The sequence below is a fragment of the Heteronotia binoei genome, chromosome 4 (genome assembly GCF_032191835.1).
Source record: "Heteronotia binoei isolate CCM8104 ecotype False Entrance Well chromosome 4, APGP_CSIRO_Hbin_v1, whole genome shotgun sequence".
NCBI classification, from domain to species: domain Eukaryota; kingdom Metazoa; phylum Chordata; class Lepidosauria; order Squamata; family Gekkonidae; genus Heteronotia; species Heteronotia binoei.
In genome coordinates, this window is record NC_083226.1 from 39558834 (window position 1) to 39586175 (window position 27342).

The window sequence follows — 27342 nt, forward strand, 5'->3', positions numbered from 1 at the left end:
GCCCAGAAATGCCACCAATGGCTTGTCTGGGACCTCCAGAAGTTTAAAAAATTGACCAGTCTGATTACCACCACTAATATCTTGTTGTCTGGATACATCGAATTAGCACCAGATGTTTTAAATGTTTTAACATTTTTATATTTAATGTTGTTTGTATTTACTGTTAAATGGTTGGGCATGCTGTTGCTCACCCTCATGTTGTTAGTCGCCCTGAGCCTGCCTTGGCAAGATATAAATTAATTAAATAAATAATAAAATAAATAAATAAAAACAAGGCCAAGGCCGAAGGTGCAAAATCAGGTAAAAATTCACTTTATCATTCAATTAACTTTTTAAAAAAAAATCCCTATGCATTTCACCAACTTTGGTGGGGAATCTGTTCATGTTGCAGTACTTCAAAAAGACTTTTACTGATCTTTTATTCTTTTTGAAGAACTACTGCTATACCCATATATTGTCTATGTTTAAAGAAAGGTTATGGAGAAGGCAATAAACAGATCTACTTTCTCAAAATATTTGATTGTATTCAAAATTTATTTTTAAACAAAAACAAGACAATGATTTTAAATAAACATGGTATATTTGACATGTTGATAGACAATTTTATGTTAGCCATTTTGAGACTTCGCTCTGTTCTGCCGCAGTGGCTTCCTACAATATTTTCAAAGTGTTTATTTCCATTTCATAATCAACCTAGATTTCTTATATAAGAAATCAAGTTGCTGGCTTAAGTGAAGCATCAGTTTCCTTTATCATTAAAGGCTTCACTAATGCAGTCCCCCCCCCCAAACTCTAAAGTAATTCTCCATATCTACAAAACATTAAAAAAAACACACACACACACGCACACACATGTGCACAATGAAGTCTGTCCAGCCTTTTTGGTTTTTCAGTTCCACTGCCCTCGTGGTGATCAGCATTAAGCTAAGCTAGCCAAGCTTCACTTCAGCAGCGCAATGAATGGCATCAACCAAACTTCACAAAACACAAACATTTATCAGCAAAATTAAGCTGGATAACAGTGTTGACAACAATGAATATGGTTAAAAAAAAAAAGTTGAGTGGGTCATAACCAGACTGGTTTATGATGTGCAGTTTTCCTCAGGAAGCAGTTCTTCCCGATTCATATATAAAGACCAGCTGATGCATTAAAAGCCTTGTTTATGGGGGAAGATGCCCTTCAAAACAAGTTCTGTCATGTCATAAGGCAAATGAAAGAAAACAGGAATGAAGAAATTTGGTCAGAGGTACACATTTATAGGATGTCTGCACACACACATATGCACACAGCCCCCCCCACACACACACACCCAGCCACACACTCACAAATTACACCATGTGTATACCAGACAGTTAATGGACTGGCTCAGTAAATTGGAAAAAAAAAGTCCTTTTCTATAAATACTGTTATTGCTAATATGCTACACATTATGCTTTTTTTGTCACAGAAGTGTCATAACTCAGGATTTAAAGCTGCCATACTGGCAATATGCACTTAGCAATAGACTTTTATGGTGATAACATGCCATGCCCATTTGGAAGAGAAAGCAGCATAAATACAGTTATAAAAAACCCAAAAGGCTTATGCAGTGTCCTCTCTAAATGTTGCTTTGTGTTTTGAGTTTGTTTTTAAATGTGTTTCAAATAAGTCCAGCTCACCACAAGTTAACAGAGGCCCCACAGACGGGGCTGGAGAACAAGCTAATAGGAATAGAAAAGGTAAGACATCATGCATTTACAACTTGGTTATGATCTAGTCTTTTAGCCATTACAACTTGAATACAAAAACCAAACTGAAATACCAAGTTAACGGTAGAAAGAAAAAAGCCAAGAGTAGACCTACTTTGATAGTTAAAGCTTACAATTGAATATCAGTAACAGCAAACTCATATTGCCTATTTAATGTACTGACAAGTATCTATTGCAATTTGCTATTTAAGGATGACTAGTGAAGAGAGAGAGAGAGAGGCCTATGCCCACATAAAAAAGATATTAAATACCTGCATCATGAAATTACATTCTTAAGACATAGTTTATGAAAATAGCTTGTGTGAAATGTTTCTGAAATGCATTCCCCCTCCCCTATAACTATTGAACATTCATTCACACAGAACAAAAAACACCGTTTAAAAGTTCAAGAAGGGAATGAAGAAGGAGATTAGCTAGACTAACAGCACAGTGATTAAAAGTGGTTCAAGGCAGAACCAATGGGAGTTGGCCAAAAGATGCCCTCTAGGCATAGCTAATCATTAATTCTTCCCACCTGCCCCACCAAACTCTGCTCATTATTGGCTCACTGCAGTGAGACCAAAAATAATAATATGCTAATACACACACACACAGTCTCTCTCTCTCACACACACATAAATACAAATTTCCAGCTTTTTTTTTGTTTTGTTTAATAAGGCCTAGTTACCTATTAGTGTGTATTTGCTCTGCAGCATCTACAAGAGGTAGGCATAGATCATTTTAAAAGCTCTCCTCATTCCCTGCTACATGTGCTTTCCAAAAACAACTGCATTTCTATAAAAATGTTACCCTTTCAACGTGCACTCCTCAAAGCCATAATTCATAGCTGTGTTCTTGCACAAGTTCCATTCATTTTAAACAGATCAGTGTAGAAGATGATCAAAGGACATCATCCAATAGGAACAACAGCTCACAGGACACCATATGACAGAGAGAAAGAGCTTTTGCTATACTGAAAGATACTGTCTTTAGTGTTTGCTGCAGAACACTCCTAAGGAAAATAAATCCTGGAACCAATTCTCTTGATTTGATTTTGTACATTAAAAATGGTACCATTTGGCCAAGACTACAGATGTACTTTTTTCACAGATGCAAGTGCCATGCAAAATAAATTAAAGAACAGATACGAAAACATACAGGTAATAAAACTATTGAAGGTAGATCTTTTAAAAGCATTTATATAAACATAATTTATAATACTTTCTTTTTTTCTCCTTTTTCACTTTTCTTGAAAGACAGTCACAAAGCTGTGGCTATACATCAAGGATCTCCTCTGCAGTGCCTCCACAGCGTAACCTGTAGCGTCCTGTCCTCCAGCTAATAGTAGGATCCCACAAGGCAGAGAGGAAGATGTATATTGTCATAGACTCTCTGATGAACCACGCAACTGCATAGTCAAGTTTTGAAAAACCCAGAGCGCCACCCTGGAGATTGGACAAAACAGATGCTTACATTTAGTGACAATGCTAATAACTGAATTAAGTGTTTTATGGGTACATTATAACTGACTGGGACACTACTTAGCTTAAAAACTGTTAATATTTAAGTTATACAATACTACATTATCAATGTTCCGTGCAAAAAAGGGGACTCGTCAAACTATCTGTTGCTGGATCCTATCATGACTCAATCACATATAGTATACGAGCGTCTCAGAGTTTGTACTGACCCCAGAAGAATGTAAGAAAACTGCCTTACATTGTGAAACTATTGGTCAACTTAATCCAGTTATTGCCAACTGATAGTAGGACTAAAAAAAAGGGGGGGGGGGAGGAAATAGGTACACTTTACCAGGCCCTATGGTTAGCCCAGAAATTAATTACCATAGCAGTCTATTTAGGTCATTTTGGAAATAATTTTTTTTTTCAATCAATGTGATTGTGTAGTTTTTTTCTATGTATGCGATAAGATCAGGAGAGGTTTATTTTGCACAGGCCCTGTTTTCAAGCCCTGCCATAGGAGATCTTTATAACTGAGATTCAGCTTGATTCAATCTGAAACCTTGAGTATGCCTTCATATTACTGAGCTATGGCCCCTCTCAAAGCAGGTCATATCAGCTGAATTTCTCCTATCAGCTGAAAAAGAAACAGAAGGTTGACTGATGCTGCATTTTTTTATTTGTCCCTTTAAGGAGCACAAAAATAGGGACTAAGCAGCTCTGAAGACATCGGTTTTTACAGTTTGTGTGTCCACCTTAGGTCTAACTCTTCTGGAAAAGATTTCCCAGAGTTGAGTGTCCTGTAGCACTTTCTTTTACACCCTATATCCTGATATCTGTCTCAAAAGGCAAACAGAATTCCCGGAACAAAACCTCACAAAAGCAAAAGTGAACTGGGCAAAATTAATGTTACATACTATTTTCATTGATTTTACACAGATTATCTTAAAAAAACATTTCTCAATTTAAACTAATGCCATTTCAGTTAACTTAGAACAGAACACATTAAATAGGAAGTACTGAAATTCAACCTACATGAACACCCCTGAGTTGAATGTAGTCAAATATAAACCATGCCAGACAGTGACACATGAAAAACACCATTATGTCCCATCTGAACACATGGTGCACTGCCCATCCAATAATTAAGCTTGCAACAAAGCACTCTGAGATTGGCTCACAGATTATTGTTGCTGGAAGCATGTTGATCCGTAGCTTGGCCCATCTAGAATTAAAGAGAAAAAAAACTCACTTGAAACCAGACTATACTGTTAAATGTACAGTTAGCTGTTATTAAAAGGGGGCTGGATCCAAAGTACTTCAAGCAGAGCTTCTGAAACAGACACACAAACCTTTAGCCCTCAAGTTCTGTTTGTGGGACTCAGGGGTTCCCAGTCCCTATGGTAAAAAGTCCCAACCATCTGCAAACAGAAGTGCCATCATGTTTTTAATGGTTGTGAAGTTTTATTGTATTGTTTTAATTGTGAGACACTTCAAGCAGGTCTCTGAAGAGGCAGCATAAAAAAGGTTCTAAACAAAAAACTACAGACAGATATTAGATTGGATCTAGAACTGATGTTTCATTATGATATTAAAAATAATTTTTTTAAAAAAATCTGTAATTCTTGACCTAAAGATAAAAGTCACCAAAGTCTCACAAGTAGTACCATGTCTTGCTAGAACCAGAGGCATGAATTTTTGATACTTCAACCTGCAAATATTTGTTATTAGTGAGATTCTTCATGGACTGAAATTATGGGTGGTAACCCTGATATGCTTGAAATGATTTTCAATACATTTCTTTATAATTCCCTCATTTTACCATCAAAAAATTCTACTCGGCTGAATGAAAAAGTGGATCAATTTGTAATTTATACAAGAGTTTAAGGCATCCTTGGTTAAAGGTTATATCACTGGAAGCATACACTGCTATAGTGCTATTCCAACAATGTATAAGGAAAACAAAACCTTTCCAGATTCTGGATAATACTAACTTAAGCGATCTAAACATGGAGTGCTATTTGTGGGCTATCATAAAAAGATTTAGAGGCTAAAAACATAGCTGCAAATATGTCTAGATGAAAGCATACTATGTGACAAAAGAGCCAGCTGTGATGAATTCATCAAAATCCTCTCCATTGTTACCCAGTAGTATTTTAAAATGAAGAACAATAGTTCTCATTCACTCTAAACTTCTGTCTCCTCAGACAGCCTTTTTTCATGCATAGAGTCCTAAGCCATAGCTACAAAGATGTTTGAGGATGTTCTGAAATCTATGTGGGAGTGTTAATTATAGATGTAAGCTACACATGTGGCTCTTTGGTGGCCAAGGATCCGCCATATTATTTGCTATATCACTCACTATGCATACATGTAAACACCTTCTGGAAATTTGTGGGAAAACTGTTGAGATACCTATGTAATAAACAAAAGGGCAGAGTCTTTGTAGGCTGCATCTTGTACCTGTACACTAAAAATAATGGCCCAAAGGTTACAAAATGGCCATATATAGATTTAAATATGCTGGAACTGTATGTTATTTCAAATTGTTTTTATTACTTAGCTGATAACTGGCTATTACGTATATAAAATATACAGCAAATAATGTATGCTTTAATAAAAGTCTGAATATGTATTTATAAGAGAAAAACGACACTAGCGCAAAACCCACAATGCTTCATAATGAATTGGCTATAAATATTATTTAGATTGCTAGGTACATTCATTTTTGGTCACTTGTACTCTCAGTCTCTTATTTTTCTTTCTCCAGGAAAGTTGCATGACACAGAACAAGTACTTTAGTATTTCTAGTCCAATGGGTCAAACTCCTTGACTTTGAAACCAGATGCAACAGTGAAAGAAAACAAAGAGCATGGACAAAAGAGAATCAAGTTAGAACTTTCACCTGATCATTCTTGACTGAAACTGGGAAATGGAATAAGAACCAGAGTTCTGCACTGCAACTTGTGTGGCCATTGCAAATTTCCAGCCTCTGAAAACAAATATACATAATTAATAACCAAGATACATAACAGCAGGCAAAGATTTTTGCATCCAAGGATACTCATTAGTAATTCTCAGGATAACTGCTAAATACTTTTATTATGGACCTCTATTAGGAAAGGTCCCCTGTGAAAGCCCCAGTCGTTTCCGACTCTGGGGTGACATTGTTTTCACGTTTTCATGGCAGACTTTTTATGGGGTGGTTTGCCATTGCCTTTCCTAGTCATCTACACTTTCCCCCCAGCAAGCTGGGTACTCATTTTACTGACCTCGGAAGGATGGAAGGCTGAATCAACCTCGAGCCAGCTACCTGAAAACCCAGCTTCTATTGACAGTTTATTAAAATACTTATCAATGCCTTGGAACATAAATTGTTACCCTAAAAGTTAAGCAACACAATCAGAAGCCTGTGGTTTAGCTCTAGCTGGACAGCTCCAATTCTGCCTGCCGGTGCAAGTTTGCATTTCCACTGACTTTATCCATGAGGATACGTTAACACCTCAAGAAGATTAAAGTAGAATCCAAATCCCACACATCACTTTTCTACAAGCAAAAGAAAGTGTGTCACTAAGTATCTCTAGTCTAAAATAGTGTGTAACACAGCTAGATCTACTCCACAAGAGTCCTCTGTTAAGACAGCCTGGCCAGGCCCTTAAAGTTGCTATCAGATATGAACTGAGGTTTAATTTGATATTATACTTGATGGTTGCCCCCGAGCTTCAGTTTTAAAGAAGACACCATTAAGTGGAATTCAGAAAAACAGAAGTGCTGGGATGTAACAAAAGCTGCCTGGCTATTCTAGGGTTCTACTGGTAAGCTTTATAAATCAACAGACATGAACCACTGTCCCAGGGTTGGGGGAAGGAAAGGAGACTGCTTATGAAATATGTTTTATATACAAAATAAACTAAGCTTCCAAAAGTGTTCTCCAAGGAGGATTTTACCTGTCAGCTATTGCTTTGGCCATAAAGTAATCCTCAGCAATGTATTGTGCAAAGGCTATGAGTCCGCCAGCTTGGTCCAATACATCTTTTCTCATCAAGCAAGACATTCCTGTTACACATTTGAAGCCAGTTACATGGGCAGAAATATATGATCTTGGATGAGAAGTGCCAAAGTATACCTGTTAAGGAAAAAGATATGGTAATTATCCCGCAGCCTCCCACAATACTATATGAGTTTCTTTTACAAAAATTAAAAAAAACACTCATGTATGCTTTTCCACTGAATCCAACACCTGCTCAAATAATCAGAAGATATCATATGCATCATTTCCCAGGAAATATACAACTAGTATACTAGCCATCTGGGAATTTTAGAGACATCGTTTACTGTGTAAAACCAGACAAGAAGCTTTTTGCCCTTTGCCAGGAGCACTGACTATATTTTTTGCTAGCCATATAAAGGTCTGTGCAGGCCTTACAGCACCTTAAATGTGAATTCCTGCCTACAATCCATGAAAGTGAAACATCAAAGCTTACTTTGTTGCTAGTTTATTTACTTACTTTATTTATACCATGCCTTTCTCTCCAATTGGGGACAAACATCATTCCCTCCCCCATTTTATCCTTATGATAATCCTGGCACAAGGTCACCCTTGTGCTTCCATGATAAAAATGCTTCCATGATAAGAATGAAGATTTGAATTGTCTCCTGGACCTCAGTCTGATACTCTAACCATTATGTTGCACTGGCTCTCTTTTAGACTAATACTAGATTAATACTAGCATCTGATTGCATGCCACAGTCAAAGAGAGGGCAATGAACAATTTGTGAGCACATTCATATTGCCACTTTGGGGAGCATTTAAACTCCACAGATCCCAATGAGGCTGTGGAGTGCTACATTTAGATATGGCCAGAGCTGTGAGCACAGCAGTATTCCAAGGACATGTTCTAATAAAGATCGTTTTCTAGAAGGAAATGGGAAGAGTGGCAGTGAGGCATAGTCAATGAGGCAGGAAATAAAAGAGGAAAAGGAAGGTTTCAACCAAAATCCTGCTACAGAACAACTCTTCTAATATAGTAATATTCATCATCTGATAAACCCAGTTATAGCATACATGTGTAATTTAAAGTGGCAAAGCACAGAATTTCAGTAGCAAGTGCTCCACTCAGTGTTAAAGTGTTAATAAGAATATAGCATGACAAAAAAAGCAGCAAGAATGTCAAAGCACGCAACACCTCCCCAATGACCAGTTCAGCTGCTGGCTCAGGTGAACTCTGTTCCTTTACTACTCTGTGCCAGTCCACACAAATTTTAAAAACAGACTAGCATACATTCAGTGAGAAAAATGTGTTCATGACACCAGGCAAGTAAACTATACTGATTTTGCAACACCAATATTGCATTCAACTACCGATTAAGTGAACAACAATGGCCTTTCTGAACTCGGAACTAAAATGCAGGCACCCCCCCCCCAAAAAAAAAATTCCAACTCCATCCTTGCCAGTACCAGTACCAGCGAATTCAGAATTCACTTGCCAGTACCAGTACCAGTGAATTCAGAATTTACTTATATACTTCATTTATACCTCACCTTTCTCCCCAGTGGGGATCCAAAGTGGCTTACATAGTTCTCACCTCTTTCATTTTAACCTTACAATATAAAATGAGAGGTGGGCTGGGATAACAGGGTGTGACTGGCCCAAGATCACCCAGCAAGCTTCCATGGCAGAGTCGGAAGTCAAACCTGGTCTCCCATTTCTTAATCTGATTCTCTAACCCACTATATCACATTGACTGTAAGAAGCCCAGAAGAGGAGGCTGCTCCATATGACTGGCAAATTAAAAGTGCAATCCTAAGAACATGTTCCTGGGAGTAAATCCCACTGAGAACACTTTAATATGATTCTGAGTAAACCTCCTTAGGATTACTCCCACTGAGGACTTAGTATAGCTACTCTGAATTTATAGCTGTTACGATACAGAACGGTGAGAAAATACACTTAGTTTTATCTTATTAAAAGTGTGAAAATATTTTAGGGGGGAAAGAACAAAGAAAAAATCAATTCCAGATTTTTCTTGTTCCATTTTTTTCCTTCTTAAAATGGTTACACATCTCCTGTGCTTTTTTAAGCTTTAAATGTTGCAATTTTGAAGAATATACGTTTACAAAACAAGAGGGCAATTTCACTGGGGAAGAAAGGAAGAGAGCAAAATAGCACTCACCTGTTCTAGAGTGGCAGCAAAGCCCTGTCTATCTGCCACATAGGGCAGGCCATGAACCAGTCCAACTTTCTCTGTCATTTGATTGGCCAAGTCAGTTAGTGTATCTGGTGTTACTAAAAATAAAAACTGGACTGTGGTTAACATGGATCAACAGTTTAATCTCTGGGGAAATGTGATTTCACAATTTCAAACAAAAAGGGACTATTTTATATTGTTAACAAGAAAACACACATGCTCCTTGTAGAAGGCTGTAACATTCTAAGTTGGAGCTTTGGTTTGAAGACAATGGAAGTAGCATCAGAAGACAACTACTTCCCATTTTAAATATGAGGTAAACCCAAAGTCCACAAGCAACAACATGTGTCATTCACATGGATTACACCATGAAGTTTTTAGGTTCAATTAAGAAATGCAGTTCAATGTTGACACCTACAGTATTTCCCAATATTATGAACAAAGTGGGGAAGATACGCTTATTCAGAGTTCTACTGTTGCAGTAGTAACAGCAGCAGGAAAAGAAGAAGCTTGTCATATTGTCCTGATGCAACGTTTATTTATAAGGTATATCCTTCCTTCTACTTCAAAGAGCACTCAGGCTTGTGCTATGCTGAATGCTATAACATAACGATAAAAAACAAAGTCTTCTTTATTAACACCTACTCATCCACTAGCTACAATATCAGGAACAGCAAACATAAGGTGCATGTCTTTGCTTAAGAGCTGAAACAACTACCCAAGCTTCATCTAAGTGCAACATATACAGCAAAGCAGGTAGCGTAGTTACCCCATGCCAGGGTCTTGTGAATGTAAACATTACATTTTTGTCTGCATTTGGGCTGAACCTTGCCTTCTCTACTTGCATCACTTCGTGAAGATCTTTGATTAGTGATGGTATGAATGATATCACAATACCAACACCATTACATTTAACCCAAGAGACTGGTTGGTTTATTTTTTTAAAGAACGCCTATACAGATATAATAAAAAGGTTCTACTATCTCTGATCACACATACAGATGCTTACCTCTAATTCCACTATCGCATATCCATATTAAATCATATTTGGCAACTTCATACGCTGGCATTAAGTTGTTGATCTTTGGATTTATCCCAACCTTTTTGCCACCTTAAAGAACAATAGGTTATATGTAAAAAGGCATACCCCTCTATATAAAAAGAGGTTATATGTAAAAAGGCATACATTTTCAAAATGTACTATTTCTCAGCTAAAACTGAATGATATGAAGGGAAGCTTCTGGACACATAACATTCAGGTGCTTACTGGATTCTGAACCCACATTTAATTGAGAAGGCACAACAGTAGCACCAATTCTTGACCTCTGAACCCAGGATAAGAACAGCAACTGTAAGCTCAGCGACTCAAGAGTGGAGCTCTTGGATGCTGCCTGCAGCAAGGAGCTGAGATAGGGATGTACAAACAACAGAGCATCTTGCAGTTCTGCCCATTTAATTCCTGGAAGACAACACTTAGTAAAACTTTCATTTAGCCTGCTCTAGGAGGTAAATATTGCATTTTCCATTATCCAACCAATTCACTGCAATCTGATGGAGAAGGTTCAGCTAGATGCAGCAAATTCGGGTATATATTTTTACAAGCAACATCATTTGCCTTTGTACTTGCAGTCACTTCACAGATTACAGTTTGGTAACCCAGTACTTGACAAGTGTTCCAGTATATGGATGGGCATGAACCCCAAAAAGGCAGTTCAGTAGGGGGTCCAGGGTGGCTCCTGAACCAAACAGGCCCCACCTGAACTGAACCAGTCCAACAAGTTTGGTCCCTTCCCCCTTTCATTACCTGGGAAAGGACTTCTCTTCCACTTACTCCCATGGCCAGGAGAAAAGGGAAACCACATGGGAAAGGACTTCCTGACCCCCTTTTTCCTGGCAAGGCTGGCCATGGCTGGGAGAAAAGTGGCAGAGATCTCTCTGGAAGGGACTCCCTTCCACTTTTCTCCCAGCCACAGGTTGCCCTGGCCAGGACAACAGAGGAGGGAAAATCATCCTTGAAGGGACTCCCTTCTACCTTTCTCTCAACCGAGTCACCATGGCGAGGAGAAAGAGGGGGGTGGGAAATTGCACTTGAAGGGACTCCCTTCCATCTTTCTCCCAGCCATAACTTGCTGTGGCCAAGAGAAAGGTGGGGGGGATTGCACTGGAAAAGACTGTCTTCCACTTTTCTCCTGGCTGAGGCTTGCTCTGGCTGGGAAAAAGGGGGGGGGGAATTGCCCAGGAAGGGACTCCCACTTTTCTTTCAGCTGAGTCTCTCTCTGGCTGGAAGAAAGGGGGATTGCCTAGGAAGGGACTTCCTTTCTCCCTTTCTGCTGGACATGGCTTGCCATTGACAGGAGAATGGGGGCAGGGATTGCCTGAGAAGGGACTTCCATTCCACCCTTCTCCCAGTGGTAACTCATTACAGCCAGGAGAAAGAGGGAGGAGATTACCAGGGAAAGGACTTCTTTCCATTTGCTGCTGGCCATGGCTCACCATTGCCTGAGGAAAGGTGGCAGGAATGACTCTGGAAGGGACTTTTTGTTTATACCTTTCTCTCAGCAATGGCTCGCCATGGCCAGGATTAAGGGGGGACTGCCCTGGAAGGGACTTTTCTCCTTTTCTGCTGGCCACAGCTTGCCATCACTGGGAGAAAGGGTGTGGAGATTGTTTGGGAAAGGATTTCTTTTCTCCTTTCTGCTGGCCATGGCTCACTGCCACCAAGAAAAAGGGGGCAGGGATTGCCCAGAAAGGTATCTGTAGATACCAATGAACGTAGTGCTAAACAATTACTAATATCAATGACATCTTGGATTTTTAGGGACTGCAACTTGTATGACATGGTTTTTATTGTATATATTTTTAATTTCTACGTTGTTTTAAACAGTTGTTCAAAACTGAGCTCATCAGGGGAGGGTGGGATATAAATATGATAAAATAAATAAATTTACGGTAATCCTTCAGTTTTGCTCCCTGCCCCATCAAGGGTGGAGGAAGAGAGCAAAATTGAAGGGTTGAACGGCTGGCCCTGAACAGCCAAACGGAACCAGCCAAAAGTCCAGTAAATGTTCAGGGAATGTTCCTTCCATGAACATTAGTTCCCAAGTTTGGCCCGAATTTTGGCTCATGAATTGGTTCGTGCCCATCCCTATTGCAGTATACTACATGTAGTGAAACAAATGACATCACCTGCATACTCTCCAGCTTAACAGATGCACGTAAAAATATTCTGTGGGCATACGAAATGAGCTAGGTAGAGAAAAGACAGAAAGATCAAGCTTCAGCTGAGACAGCAGCTGTCATCCTCTATTAGGCCTCCATCCAGCCTGGGTCATAATTGTTGAGGCAGAGTTGTTATATTGAAATTTTAATCTTGTTTTTAATTGTTTCTCTGCCCTGAGCCTGCTTCATGGGAAGAGCAGGATATAAATTGAACAAAATAATAAATAAATGTCCTTTCCTTTGCACTTAAGAGAAAACAAGCTACAAGAAGTTAAAGCTGCAAGAGTCAATGCTCAGAAACTTTCAATAAACATCTGAGGACCTCATTTCACCAGAACAGCTGCATAGATAGTCTTCTGGAAGAGAAAAAACACCACACCCAATTTAGCCTGTTTCCATTTGGAGTCATTTATGTCAGAAATATGTTTTGAATTGTAGGAATCTAGAATTACCAGATTTCTACAGGTCAAGTATCATGGAGACACTTTATACTTCTGTGTATTTAAGAAAAATATCCATAAGGTGACCACCAGTAATCTGCAGTTTAATATATTAACCAGACTAATTTTTCATTTTTAAAAATTGATAATAGAAATAATAAAGTTGTTCTTCACTCACCTATAAATAGTCTTGCATCAATATTGGGATATTTGCCAAGGAGCTTTTTACATACATCAATGGCAGGATCATCATGGTCTTGTACACAAAGAAGCACTTCAAACTGAGGAAAAGATTTGCAGTGCAAATTGTTATGCAGTTTATAACATAGAATAGTTTTGGCCGAGGTTTGATTTACAAGAATCAAGGTGCAAACTGTTATTTATATAACACATGTCTTGTTGCAACCATAATCTGCAATTGTTTTCCAGCAACAAGGGTGTTTTGATAACACACAACTGGAACGCCAAAATTTTTTAAATAATATGTCAGGAGGACCATTTTCAACATGTGCCATCATAATCTGCTTAAACTAGTTTTTTTTTAAGGAATTAATTTGATTAAGTAGTTAAAGAGCAGTCATAAACATCTGTTTTACATGCCCAATGCATTGGAGATGTTCTGGACAAATAATATTCAAATCTCAGAAACCATCTGTTTTAGATGACACAAAGCTTTGCTGCCATTGGTTTCCTTTTCATAGAATCATAGAATCAAGAGTTGGAAGGGACCTCTAGGGTCATCTAGTCCAACCCCTGCACAATGCAGGAAACTCACAAACACCTCCCCCTAAATTCACAGGATCTTCATTGCTGTCAGATGGCCATCTAGCCTCTGTTTAAAAACCTCCAAGGAAGGAGAGCCCACCACCTCCCGAGGAAGCCTGTTCCACTGAGGAATAGCTCTAATGGTCAGGAAGTTCTTCCTAATGTTGAGCCGGAAACTCTTTTGATTTAATTTCAACCCACTGGTTCTGGTCCTACCTTCCAGGGCCACAGAAAAAAATTCAACACCATCCTCTATATGGCAGCCCTTCAAGTACTTGAAGATGGTGATCATATCTCTCAGCTGCCTCCTCTCCATGCTAAACATCCCCAGCTCCTTCAACCTTTCCTCACAGGACATGGTCTCTAGACCCCTCACCATCTTCGTTGCCTTCCTCTGGACCCATTCCAACTTGTCTATATCCTTCTTAAAATGTGGTGCCCAAAACTGAACACAATACTCCAGGTGAGGTCTTACCAGAGCAGAGAAAAGCGATACATGATCACATGATCTGGACACGATACTTCTGTTCATACAGCCCAAAATTGCATTTGCCTTTTTAGTCACCACATCACACTGTTAACTCGATGTTCAGCGAATGATCCACTAAGACCCCTAGATCCTTTTCACACATACTACTGCTAAGACAAGTCTCTCTCTACAAGCACTGGTGATTTGTTTATATTCATCCTTGGTTATAAGGCCCTCCTTCCAATTCCTAAAGGAGTCTTTTTTATTTCTCAAGACTTTAGAGAGCTGTTTATGGAGCCACTTTGGCTTCTTTAGGTTTTTTCCATTTTTTCTTCTCATAGGAATCGTCTGTGATTGTGCTTTCAGTATTTTGCTTTTAAGAAACTCCCATCCCTCCACTCCAAGGTAAAGTACCTAGGGGTGGAGATAACAATGAAAAATATTGATTTGTTTAAGAATAATTATGAGAAGTTATGGCGTAAAATGGAGGAAGATATGCTAAAATGGAACAAGCTCAATTTGTCATTGCTGGGTAGAATAGCTGCAATAAAAATGAATATTCTGCCAAGGATAATGTATTTGTTTCAAACTATTCCTATTGTGAAAGACGCTAAACAGTTTGATAAATGGCGAAGGAAAATCTCAGAATTTGTGTGGGCTGGGAAGAAACCAAGGATTAAAATGAAAATTTTGACAGATGCAAAAGAGAGAGGTGGATTCCAATTACCAGATCTAAAATTATATCATGAAGCAGTTTGTTTAGTATGGCTGAAAGAATGGAAAACGTTAAATAAAAAACTTTTAGTGTTGGAAGGCCACGGAAATAAATTTGGCTGGCATGCATACTTGTATTATGGTAAAAAGAGGATGGATGGTCTTTTCTCTCACCATTATATAAGAAGTAATCTATTAAATACATGGATAAAGTATAAGAAATATGGTGATGAGAGGAGACCTTTATGGATAGTGCCAGCCGAAGTGATAAAGATAACGGCTAAAACAGCCGAAGAAAAATGGCTATCATATAATCAGCTCTTAAAAATACAAAGTGGAAAAATAGAACTGAAAACTGCTGCAGAATTGAGTTACAAATATGATTGGTTTCAAATGCAACAAATAAAAAGTTTGTTGGAGAATGATATTAAAACCGAAGGAATAAGGAAAGAACAAACAGAAATGGACAGAGTTCTGCTCAGAGATAATGAGAAATTAATTTCAAAAGTATACAAATTACTTTTACAATGGTCTACAGAAGATGAAGTAGTGAAATCTCAAATGATAAAATGGGCAATTAATGTAAATAAATAAATAAAGATGGAATCTTGGGAATATTTGTGGAAGAACTCTATGAAACTCGCAACATGTCAAAGTATTAAAGAAAATTGTTTTAAGATGATGTATAGATGGAACATGACTCCAAAAAATGAGCAAAGATGAACAACAAGATGCCAGACAGGTGTTGGAAATGTAAAAAGCATGAAGGTTCTTTCTACCATATGTGGTGGACTTGTGAAAGAGCTAAAATGTTTTGGCAAATGATTCAGCAAGAGATTTCTAAGATTTTGGGATATGAATTTAACAAAGTTGCAGAGACTTTTCTGCTGGGATTACAAATGGAAAAATTTCCAAAAGAAGATAGAACTTTAATATGGTACTTGCTCTCAGCTGCTAGGACATTGTATGCGCAGCTGTGGAAGCAAGAAAAAATACCAGAGAAATGGGACTGGATTATAAAAGTTATGTCATGGAGTGAAATGGACAAATTAACAAGAAAATTAAGAGACTATGATTTGGAGCTTTTTAAGTTGGAGTGGAAGAAGTTCAGAAGATACGTAGAAAAAGAGTGGAAAATAAAAGGACATTGGACAATTTTTGATAATGATTAAGGTTTTCATTTTTTTAAACACAAAAGTATAATTTTTGGTTTTTTAATAGTTAAAGGTACCTTTAATATATGTTTTTTTAAGTAAATAACACTGGCGGGGGTCAAGTAACGGGGGGAGGGGAGGGGGAAAAGTAAGATATGGGGTAGAAGAATTTCTCTTTTTTAAGTTTTTATAAGATGTAGATATAGTTTTGCTACAATATGTTACTAATAAAAATTGTTTATTACCAGAAGAAACTCCCATCCCTCCTGAACCCCCTTCCTCTTAAGTATTTCTGACCATGAGATTTTACCCAGCACAGTTCTAAGTTTATTGAGGTTTGCCTTTCTGAAGTTCAACCTATAAGTCTGACTACGTATAGCTTTTCCCTTCCCTAAGACTGTAAATTCCAAAATCACATGGTCGCTACTGCCCAGGGTGCCCACTATTTCCACTTCTTCAATCAATTCTTCCTTGTTGGTAAGAATCAAATCCAAGATAGCAGATCCCCTTGTTTCCTTCTTCATTTTCTGGAAAAGCAAGTTGTCAGCAAGACAAGTCAGGAATCTATTTGACTTTTCATTTTTAGCAAAGTTGGACTTCCAACAGATGCCCGAGTAATTGAAATCTCCCATGATCTCTGTATCCCTTCTCTTGGAGAACTTTGCAATCTGCTGTAGAAGTATCTCATCCAAGTCCTCTGCCTGACTTGGTGGTCTAAAGCAGACCCCCACAATAATATCACTGTTATTCCTTACTCCTATTTTTACACCCAGAGACTCTCAACTGAGCTGCCATGCTCAGATTCACATATTTCCTCACAAGTAAGGTACTACCCAAAGTTTTTCAAAGGCAGGCACTATGCAGTTGCTGATGATGCCAATATTTAGTCCCTTATCCCTTGCTCTATGCAAGCCAACGGAATGAATTCATTTAGAATGGAAAAGAGGAGAGAGAAGGAACCACAAACAGAAATACAGTGGAGAGATTAGAGGAAAAACAAGACTTTTACCCAATCTCTTCTTTCATAAATAAAAGCAGGTTAACGTATGGGCCATTTAATCCAGAGTTCATATACACAGTTTCTAAAATGAGAAGGCTAAAGCTATCAAAATATCTAACTCTCAATATGGCCAAATGTGTGGATAGTTAAAATCCAAAAAACTGGAGCCATAAACAAACAAAACATATTTCTGCAAACTTGAAAAATGCCACACCTTTGCAGAAAAATCCCCCCCCCCCCCCCAGTAACAGAAGCAGCACCTGTAGGCTTTAAGAAACAAATGCCCAGTGGCCATTTTCTAGGCCACCACAACAGTACTCAAAATCCTTAGTTTCTCTCAACAAAAGGCAAGTGGAGATGACAGGGCCCTTTCCACTGTGTTTTGACCCTTGAGGGAGGGCTCATGGAGGCCAAGACTGTCAACAACCACTAGGTGACTTGCTACCATGCAACTTAGCATAGACTGGCTGCTTGCTGTTGTTCAAAAGCCAGTGTGATGTAACAGTTAGATTAGTTTCAGATTAGGATATCAGAGACCCATGTTCAAATCACTGCTCTGTTGAGCAAGCTCACTGGATAACCTAGGGTAAGTAATACATTCTCAACCTAACCTACTTCACAGGGTCATTGTGAGGAATCAATAGAGAAGAGAATGATATAAGCTGCTTTGGGTCCTCATTGTGGCAAAAACAGGGTATAAATGAAAGAGTAAATATAGCTAAAAACAGAGGGGAGGCAAATAAAAGTAGGCTTGCTGATGGGTGGGAAGGGCAGAAGAAAATGGGGAAGGGGAGAGGCTTTGGGGGCTTTCAGAGAAAGGAAAGAAGAAAAAGTGGGGAGAGAGATCCTCCCCTCCCCCCCCCCCCAGTCTTTGCAGGTCCCCTATTCATGTATACATATTCTAGGAAGATAGTTTACAGTATGCCTCTGATGGTGGTGGAACATGTCATCAAGTCACAGCTGACTTATGGTGACTTTGTAGGGTTTTTAAGGCAAAGGATGTTCAGAGGTGATATTCAATATTAAATTAAATGGAGCTTTTAAAACAATAATGGGATTACCAGAAAGTTAGGTTAGAATTAAATGTGAGATTTCTGTTGATGGGATGACAACCAGGGCAATCTCTCTGCATTTATTTATATACCACACTTCTGTTAAAATTATGAAAAATAAGGAGCAGGTTTTATGGTGGCAATAATGACAAAATATAGTCATTAATATGAGAAATTCTGAAAACTCAGTAATAAGTCTGGCTCCTAAACTTCTGGTCTGGTTTACAGAGCCAAATTTTTTTTGTCAAGGTCTGGGTTATACACAGTTGAATTAGGTCGAAGAAACAAAAAACTACAGTGTTTAGAACACCAGCCAGATGTTCCAGCATAATGGAAGGGCTGCCTGCCTTTCCTAGTACGAACCCATGCCATCATCTCAGATCTCCTCATCCTCATCCCCTCCTATTGGAGCCCTCCATCAGAGTCTGGTACTCTGGTTACTACAGAGATTTGCTCTTTTAAGGGGCAGCTAAGACTCTCAGGAATGGTTTGACAAAAAGAAGTGAGGTGGGCTCTTATTTTAAACCAACTCCGTAGCCAACATGAAGTCGCTTTACATTTTGTAAAAGTTTTAACTTTGCATGCTGCCTTGAGTTGCTGTTTATGACAAGACATGTGGGATAAAAATGTTTTAATTAAGTAAATATCTTGCCCATTTGTAAACATGGGCTTGTGTTCAGCACAAAATTTCTATTTGCACTACAGCAGAAATGCAGAAGAAACACTATGGCAGCTGCTTGCACTATCAAACTTATGGCATCTCATTTGTGTTTCTGCTTGCACAAGACATTGAGCAACAAATTCCCAGGCCCTATTAACATGTTTAGGGAGCAAAGCACTAGATGTTGCACAAGATTTTGTGCAAGCAGAACTGTGCCAAGTCCATCTATGTTTCCAGTTGCACATCACTGAATTCAAGGCACATTCTACATCAGCAAAACTATGTGTGAAAACCAAAAGAATTAAGTTTGGTAGTAAGGTTAAGGAAACAAATTTGTTTTTTTTTAAAGACACTTATTTCCTTAACCTTACTACCAAACAACACATTCAGATGTCCATAGAGTAGGATAGTGAAACAAGTTTTAAAATTAACATATTATTTGTCTTTACTACGGAGTTGGCTACAAATCATAAACTCTTTTTTTATCAACATCAGAAAATGGCTGAACACACAAATTATCAAGTCCATCTTAATCCTGTGCTCACTAATAGCTTCACATGAAAGTAAGAGTTAACCTAGATATTTTCTACTTCGCAACATGCTGGAAAGATGATTAAAACAGCAATTCATTCATTCCATCAACCAATCAATCAATCAATCTCTCTCTCTCACACACACACACACATTATAAAGAGTTCTCTTGTGGTTCAGCAGCACTCAGAAGTTCTATCTGAAAACTAAAACCTTTGGACTCTAAATAACAGTTTTGTGCCTGTTCTCAGTTAGTCTGGTTTCAATAGGAATTTCATTCTCAAATGTATTTCAGCAAAATATATTTCTTATGCGTCACCTTACATTCCATATTTTGGACTTGCCAAACCAAAGACTTATAGTAGATACACAGGCAATGCTTGTAAGCAACTGCTGCCAATTTGTCCCCTTCCACATTCATTAAGCCTAAATGCAAGCAAGAGAGTTTTGCCTATAGCGAGAAAAGGATCCTGTACAAAAAGTTGCCAAACCGGCAGCTCTCAGGTCTCCGTACATACTAAATTTTAAGGACACTAAAAGATTGTCTTCTCTAAGTAAGCAACCAATTGCTGCATCTATAATTCAAACGCAGGAAAGTTGACCAAGAATGCTACTGGCAAAAGAGTGCAGATGACACCAAGTGCGTATCTAGGTTACCACTTAGCAGCCTAGATGATGAATCACAAAAAAATCTAAGAAGGGTATTATTGCCATATCTGCTATAGAGCTTAATAAATCAGGGGAAATTCCTAATGACTGCAATTCACATGAATTCTAGCAACTAAGTGAAGAGTACCAATCAGTATAAGAATGCAACCAACAAGTTACAATTCAGCAGCTGCTTGGCAGGTTTGAAGTTATATACACCAGTTCCTTGCTAATGCTGTAGTCCCAAATGATCCTGAGATGTCCCACAGGAGCAGCTTTTCAGGGAACATTTGGGGCTGCAACAGGGAAGGAAGGAAAGAGTCACACTTCATTAGCGGAAGTCCTTCTGTAAGTTTCTCCACTGTACAGTAAGCAGGTGAGATGGACATTCAACTCCTGTGCTAAAAGCTATTTTAGATATTTTTTCTGTTTTTGCACAGTACCCAGGCAGTAAAAAAAATATAATAGTTTACATTTGTACCCTCTGCACCATCAGGCATTATAATACTCTGCTGGACAAGATACCCATTCAAGAGACTTGCTTTGATCCAAAATTAAAATTTAATACATACTTTTGGATAATCCAACTCAAAGAAAGTTTCCAAGTTGTTGATGAGGTTTGGATCAACACCTTTTAATGGTTTTAGAAGTGACACTCCTGGAAGCTTGCTATATGGCTGTTTGTCTGATGCTTTTTTGTTGAGGTGTAGACGCCTGAAAAACATAATGTCCTTTTATTAGTAACAGTGTCATAAACAGCCAGTCTATATTATGCAAGACAACAATAAAAAATTTCTTCATCTGGTTCTAACAGAAGTGACAAGCATGCTGGAACAGCACTCTCCAATCCTGTCTGGACAGAAGTACAAGATATTGCATGAGAAAGTCCTTATCCTCCTGCATGGTTTTTAGTAAGGTCTGTAGAAAGGCTGTCTTGGCAGCCTAGTCTGAAGCCCTTCACAGCCTTTGTCTAATAAGGGAGGCAAAGAAAGAGGGATGTGTGCAGAGGCTAAGTCTCAGTTGTGTTCCCCTAAGCTCAAGCCCAAGAACCAACCAGGATAACGTGAGGCATTTATGCTTCAGCCAAAATAGTTCTGCTGGGATGGAGAGCCTTTCATATGTTAGGGGGTCTGCTAGGACTATGCAGTACAAATTGTAAAGTATTTTGGCACACAGAAAGTGTATTTTAACAAAAAGATGTAATGACTGAAAAGTTAAATGTGGCTGTGAACAAGGTCAACCCAATACAGTAAAGATGTACCCTAACAGTGAAAGGCCAGAACTCCATGCAGGTAACAAACGCAGTATAATTGGGGGGGGGGGGGGGAGGAGTTCTCCATGTAGCTTTATGCAGACCAAAATGCTGTCAAATTCACACTGAACGCTGATCATTTATGTGCTTACTCAGAAAAAAAAAACTGTCCAGTTCAAGAGGGATTTACTCTCAAACAACTAAGCTTCAGCTTCACATTCAGAGGAACTTTGTATGACAATTTTGTAAATCAGTCACTTGTACTAAAACAAGGAGAACCAACTTGAGAATGACTGGACTATATTTACCATGAAGTTAGAGAGAAATGATGATGTGCTAACCGAATGGTTACAGGAGGGTTTATCTGAAATGCACACCCAATAAAGGTATTCTGGAAACATTTTAAAGAACCTGAATTACAGGGCCTTACAACAATAGTAATGCACCTTAGCTTCTAATTATTAGGTGCTTGCATAGCAAATTTCCCAAAAGATCTGATAGCAGAAAGTTTACCAGAACACAGAACTGTTTGATGAGGCTTGAAAATTATACTAGTAAGTTAATGAATAGATGCATTAAGATAAAGTGAAAAGAGACACATCCCTACATTAAAGGTATGTTTCATAAAACAATTTTGACATATTTTAGTAACTTTAAATATAGCTACAATAAAACATACTATAACTTATTTAACACTGATGAATTGTTGATTCAAGTGATATTCACAAAAAATCATCACAGCTTTAGATAACCTGCATGTAAAAAGCTCAAAATTCTGTCCCCTGTCAAGTCAGTCGTATTTTCCTACACTTATGCATTCTGCCTACTCAACTTCTGCTTTTTACTGGGAGCAGCAAAGATCAATGCAGGGCATTTCCGTAACGAATCGTATGCTATTCTTTCTGGATGACCAGAAACAGAAAGCTTCCACTTTTTAATAAACTTTGAGGTTTTCAGAACACAGATACTTGACTCCAGTGATAGAATCCACACTTACGCAATACAGTCGCAAAACTGTAGCATAGCACAACTCTGGATATAATCCACTGAAGGCCATTGTAGTCTATCTTGTTCTGCATCACTGCAACAAAATTTGCACAGCACTTTGAAACCAATGCAGATTGAGCACCATCTCTCTTTGGGGAACTGTTCCCTTTATGATCTACTTCAATGTATCATATTTTCCTGAAAAATTGCTTGTACAGTTAGGTAGGAGTGCATACTGTTGTATATTTTTAATTTCTTTGGAAATAATCATGGCACAAAACGGAGTTGCACTTAGCAGTAACTGTTGTTCATAAATGTCTTCTGGGCAGACACACACTGGGACTGCACCTGTGTAGGCCAGCTGTGGACAGCTTTTCTTCCAGTTAAAAACCCTCTGAGGGGTCAACCCCCCCCCCCAGAGCAGATGCAAATAGATTTTCCCGCCCCAAAAGTCACATGTTCTGGAGGCAGGCACCCCCTGCTAGGACACTACAAGCAAATGCACTACTAAGCACGATCATACAAGACCTCACAGAGGGGCAGGAGAGAGGGAATGTGTGTCTGCACAGAAGATGATGATGAACAATAGTTACAGGTGGGTGGGGGGGCGTGACGTCGCAGAAGAGAATGGATGCCTAAGGCTTTAGCTCTCCTAGATCCCGGCGAGAAAATACTCTAAAATAGTGATTCCTTTCAACAAATGGAAAATAAAACGAAAGAAAAAGCAACAGTACCAACCCAGAAGAAACCAGAGAAACAATAACGCCTGGTAAGCCATTATTTCACAAAAACACTGCCGATGGAGGTGGAGAGAGGAAGCCGCGGCAACACTAAAATGGCGGAGGGGAAAATGGAGACTCAGGAGACTCAAGAACAAAATGCTCCCTACTAAAACAGACTTATCTGAACTAGAAAATAGCTTATTACAACAGATTAAAGCTATGCTGAAGCCAATCGCAGTTAAATGAAATAAAAATGACACTAACAGAAGTTTAAAAAACTGCAGACATGGCTATGACGCTGGCAGAAACAGTTCAGGAAGAAAATCAAATTCTGCAAAATGAAAATGACTCTACTGCTCTTAAAATTCTTACCTTAGAAACAGAGCTCAGACAAAATAATCTGAAATTCAGAGGTTTTCCAGAAAAAGAGTCCGAAATGCAGGAATTACAAATGTTTATGGCCAATTTGTTGGCAAAGGAACTGAACTTTGAGGACGAAGTAGTGCCTATAGTAACAAAAGCGTACCGATTGGACTCTCTTTTCAATACAAAAAGGAAAGATCCTCGAGACATAGTGGCAACGCTTATGGACTACAGAGTCAAGACAAAAATAGTTCAGCAAAAAGGTGCCTTTCAATATAAGGAAATTAAAATCGTTTTCCCAGACCTACCTCTGAAGCAATCAACAAAAGACGTGACATAAAACCTATACTGCAACAACCGCAAGTAGTACGGCAAAAATATAAATGGTCTGGCCCAGCAACCCTACAAGCGATTTACAATGGAGCAAGACTTCAAGCAACTGCTATAAAGTCAGGACTGAAACTCTTGAATACTGGGACTTAAAGAACCATCGGACATGGCTAAGAAGATCACCCAAAAGGAAACTGTTTACTCAGTCTTCTCCCCCAAAGAATAAGAACAGCAGAATTCCTGTTTCTTCATCTCCAAGAACAACAATATTTAAACATTCTTTCTCAGAATGTACAAGGTTTGAATAATGTTGTTAAAAAGAAAAGGGTGTCAATTAACCTACACAAATTGAAACCTAATGTTTTATTGCTACAAGAGATGCATTTAAAAAATTCTGTTAATTTGATTTTTAAGAATTCATGGTTTCAACAGCAATTTCAAGCTTCAGGAATGTCAAAGTCATGGGGAGTGGCAATATTACTCTCTAGAAATGTAAGGTTTAATTTAATTGATACTATGAAAGACCCCCAAGGGAGGTATATGTTTATAAAAGGCCACTTGGAAAATAAGTTAACTACAATTGGTTCAATTTATGCACCGAATAAGGAACAAATTCATTTCTTAAAGGAAACTTTTCAAAAATTAGACCACTTCAAAGAAGGAGATGTTATTCTAGGAGGGGATTTGAATTTTATAATTGATTTCAACCTAGATAAAACTAAAACTAACAAATACATCTCAAAAAAGCAAGCAAAACATTTAACAGAACTAGATGCATTAATCAAGGAACATCAGTACTTAGATGCCTGGAGAGAGTCTCATCCACAGGAGAGAGATCATACCTTTTATTCCAATAGGCACAATGTATATACCTGTACAGACTACATACTGGTATCAACAAAAATAACGGAAATGATTATTTCATAGTATATTAAGCCAGATCAGGTAGGCTTCATGCCCAATAGGGATCTAATAGATAATACACAAAGTACTAAATATTCTGAAACTAACTGAAAAAACTAAAAAGCCACTTATATTGCTTTCCTTAGATATAGAAAAAGCATTTGACTCTGTTAGTATATCATATTTAAAAACGTTACTATATAAAATGGGTTTTGGAATGTATTTTTCAAATATTATTTCAGCACTATATGAAAATCCACAGGCAACCCTGAAAATAAATAATTTGTATTCCACAACATTCAATTTAAAAAGAGGCACAAGGCAAGGTTGACTGCTCTCCCCATTGTTATTCGCAATAGCAATAGAACCTCCAGCATCTATTATTAGAACTTCAAATTATATAAAAGGTGTTAATATGGGAGAGAAAGAAAATAAGCTTACCATGTTTGCAGACGATAGATTATTGTTTCTATCAGATCCCTACCAATCATTGCAAAAGTTAGAAAAGATACTTAAAGAATTTGGTGAGGTCTCTGGACTATTAATAAATCGAACAAAATCAAAATAGTTACCTATAAATTTTACCAGAACTCAAATACAGAATTTGCAAAAACATTTCAATTTTAATTGGATTACTTTGTCTCTAAAATACTTGAGAATACAAGTACCATCTAATCTTCAAGATACATTTTGGTTGAATCATTGTAAAATAGTGCAGGAAGTTAAAATACAACTTCAAAAATGGAATAAAGAAATATTTAATTTGATAGATCAATACCATTTAATAAAATCCTTTATTTTGCCTAAGTTTTTATTTTTATTTAGAACAATACTAATTTTTATCAAAAAATCTCAAATTTTAGAATGGCAAAATATGCTCTTGAATTTGTTGTGGAATAATAAAAAACATAAAATTAAGGCTAATACATTGTATAGGAAGTCCCACTTAGGAGGATTTCAATTCCCTAATCTATACAATTACTATATAGCAACCCATTTAACGAGAACATTATGTTAAAATTGTTTAATATACCAGATTGGGTTTTAGAACTTAACAAATTCACAGCACCTTACGAGATAAAGGAAGTAATATGGCAAAATAAAAATGATAGACCAAAAAATATCCAAAAAAATGACTTTTTACTCACTACACTAAAAATATGGGATTTATATAGAAAAAAACTTGTACCAGAAATAACCCGATTTCCTCTTTTTTAAGGACAGAAATGGTATGCTCCTGGACTAGACAGAAATTAATATAAAACTTGGAGAAAAGCCAATATAAATACATTAAGAGACTTAACATATAAAAATCAAATTACAGAAAAATTACATTTAAAAAAAAGATTAGGGAAAACTGTATCCTGGTATCAATATCTTCAAATACAAAATATGTGCAAGAAAATAAAACTACCAGAAATGAAACAACAATTAACAAGTTTTGAAATAATGATTAATTTGGTTGGTGAGAATAAACAAAGAAATATTTCTAAAATTTATCAAATATTGGATAATACTGCAAAGAATTCAGGTCTTACATATAAAGCTAAATGGAAAAAAATATGTACATCAATTACATCAGAAAACTGGGAGAAAATACAGCATAACAAGGAAAATGCAACTTCAATTATTTCTTTACGCCTACAAGCTTTTAAAATTCTATCTTTTTGGTATATGACTTCCAAGAAGTTAAAGCGTGCAATGTTATTCAAAAACGTATAATGTTACTTATATTTGCAGCTAGATCAGTAATAGCGAGTAATTGGAAAAATGAAAAAAACATTAACAATCAACCTCTGGTATAAAACCATTTGGAATATATATGTCATGGCTAAACTGAATGATCAAATGAAACCAATAACTAATGCGGAAAATCAATCTGATTTTATAGCAATCTGGTTACCAATATTAGAATATTTACATGTACGGACTGAGATACAAAATATTATAGAAGTATTACAGCTTTATTGAACTAAGTAATGAGATATTTGCTTAAGATATTTAGATTATATATTAATGCATGAAAACTACACCTCCTTAAGTCTCCTAGATATATTGTATTATAAATGTAACTGTAATTTTTAATTTTTAATTATATGTTAATAAAAGTATTTTGTACAAAAAAACACAATAGTTACAGGTAAGTGCAACTCTGTTTTCAACTTCCATCTTCCGTGCAACCCCACATTGGGACATTAGCAAACTACTCAATGAAGGAGGTGGGGTGAAGCTTTCATTGGAAAAGCGACTGGAGAACTTTCTTGCCCATGTTTTCCTTGCTTTCAGGTCCAATGTGTAATGCTTGAAAAAGTTTCTTCCACTGACCACATTGCAATTTTGCAGATGTCTACCAGTGGTATCTTCCAATGCAAACACCACCTTTTCATTGAAAAACTTCAGAAACAGTGGGGGTCCACCCTCAGAACTGCTAATTCACTCATTCTCCTAGCCAAACAAACCACTACCAGGAAAACTACTTTTCTGGAAAGCAAGGCCAGTGGGCACAAAGTCAAAGGCTTGAAGAGAGGCTTCATTAACTGAGACAGTACCAGGGAGAGAGACCACTGCAGAACAATGTGAGGAAGAGAGGAACACACTGAGCAGACCTTTGAGAAAACACTGTGACAGAGACACTGCAAACAGAGAAGAGCCCTCTACACTAAGTGGACCTTTACAAAAGATACAGCTAACCTTCATCAGATAGGGAAAGCAGGTATTCAAAAACTAACTCAGGGGAGGGACGGTTGCTCAGTGG

General features: G+C 37.7%; 1 protein-coding gene across 1 annotated transcript in view; it reads right to left on the reverse strand.

The window, feature by feature from the left end:
- Nucleotides 1-515: 515 nt before the first annotated feature.
- The window catches only part of UGCG (UDP-glucose ceramide glucosyltransferase), a 53001-nt gene continuing 26174 nt past the window's right edge, over nt 516-27342 (reverse strand). The window contains exons 2-9 of the mRNA XM_060237157.1: nt 20603-20744; nt 13215-13317; nt 10387-10488; nt 9363-9475; nt 7136-7314; nt 6094-6180; nt 4224-4413; nt 516-3173 (exon numbers count right to left, since the gene is read on the reverse strand). Of these exons, the coding sequence (XP_060093140.1) occupies nt 3003-3173; nt 4224-4413; nt 6094-6180; nt 7136-7314; nt 9363-9475; nt 10387-10488; nt 13215-13317; nt 20603-20744 (1087 nt within the window). The 3' untranslated portion in view covers nt 516-3002. The remainder of the gene's footprint in view (nt 3174-4223; nt 4414-6093; nt 6181-7135; nt 7315-9362; nt 9476-10386; nt 10489-13214; nt 13318-20602; nt 20745-27342) is intronic.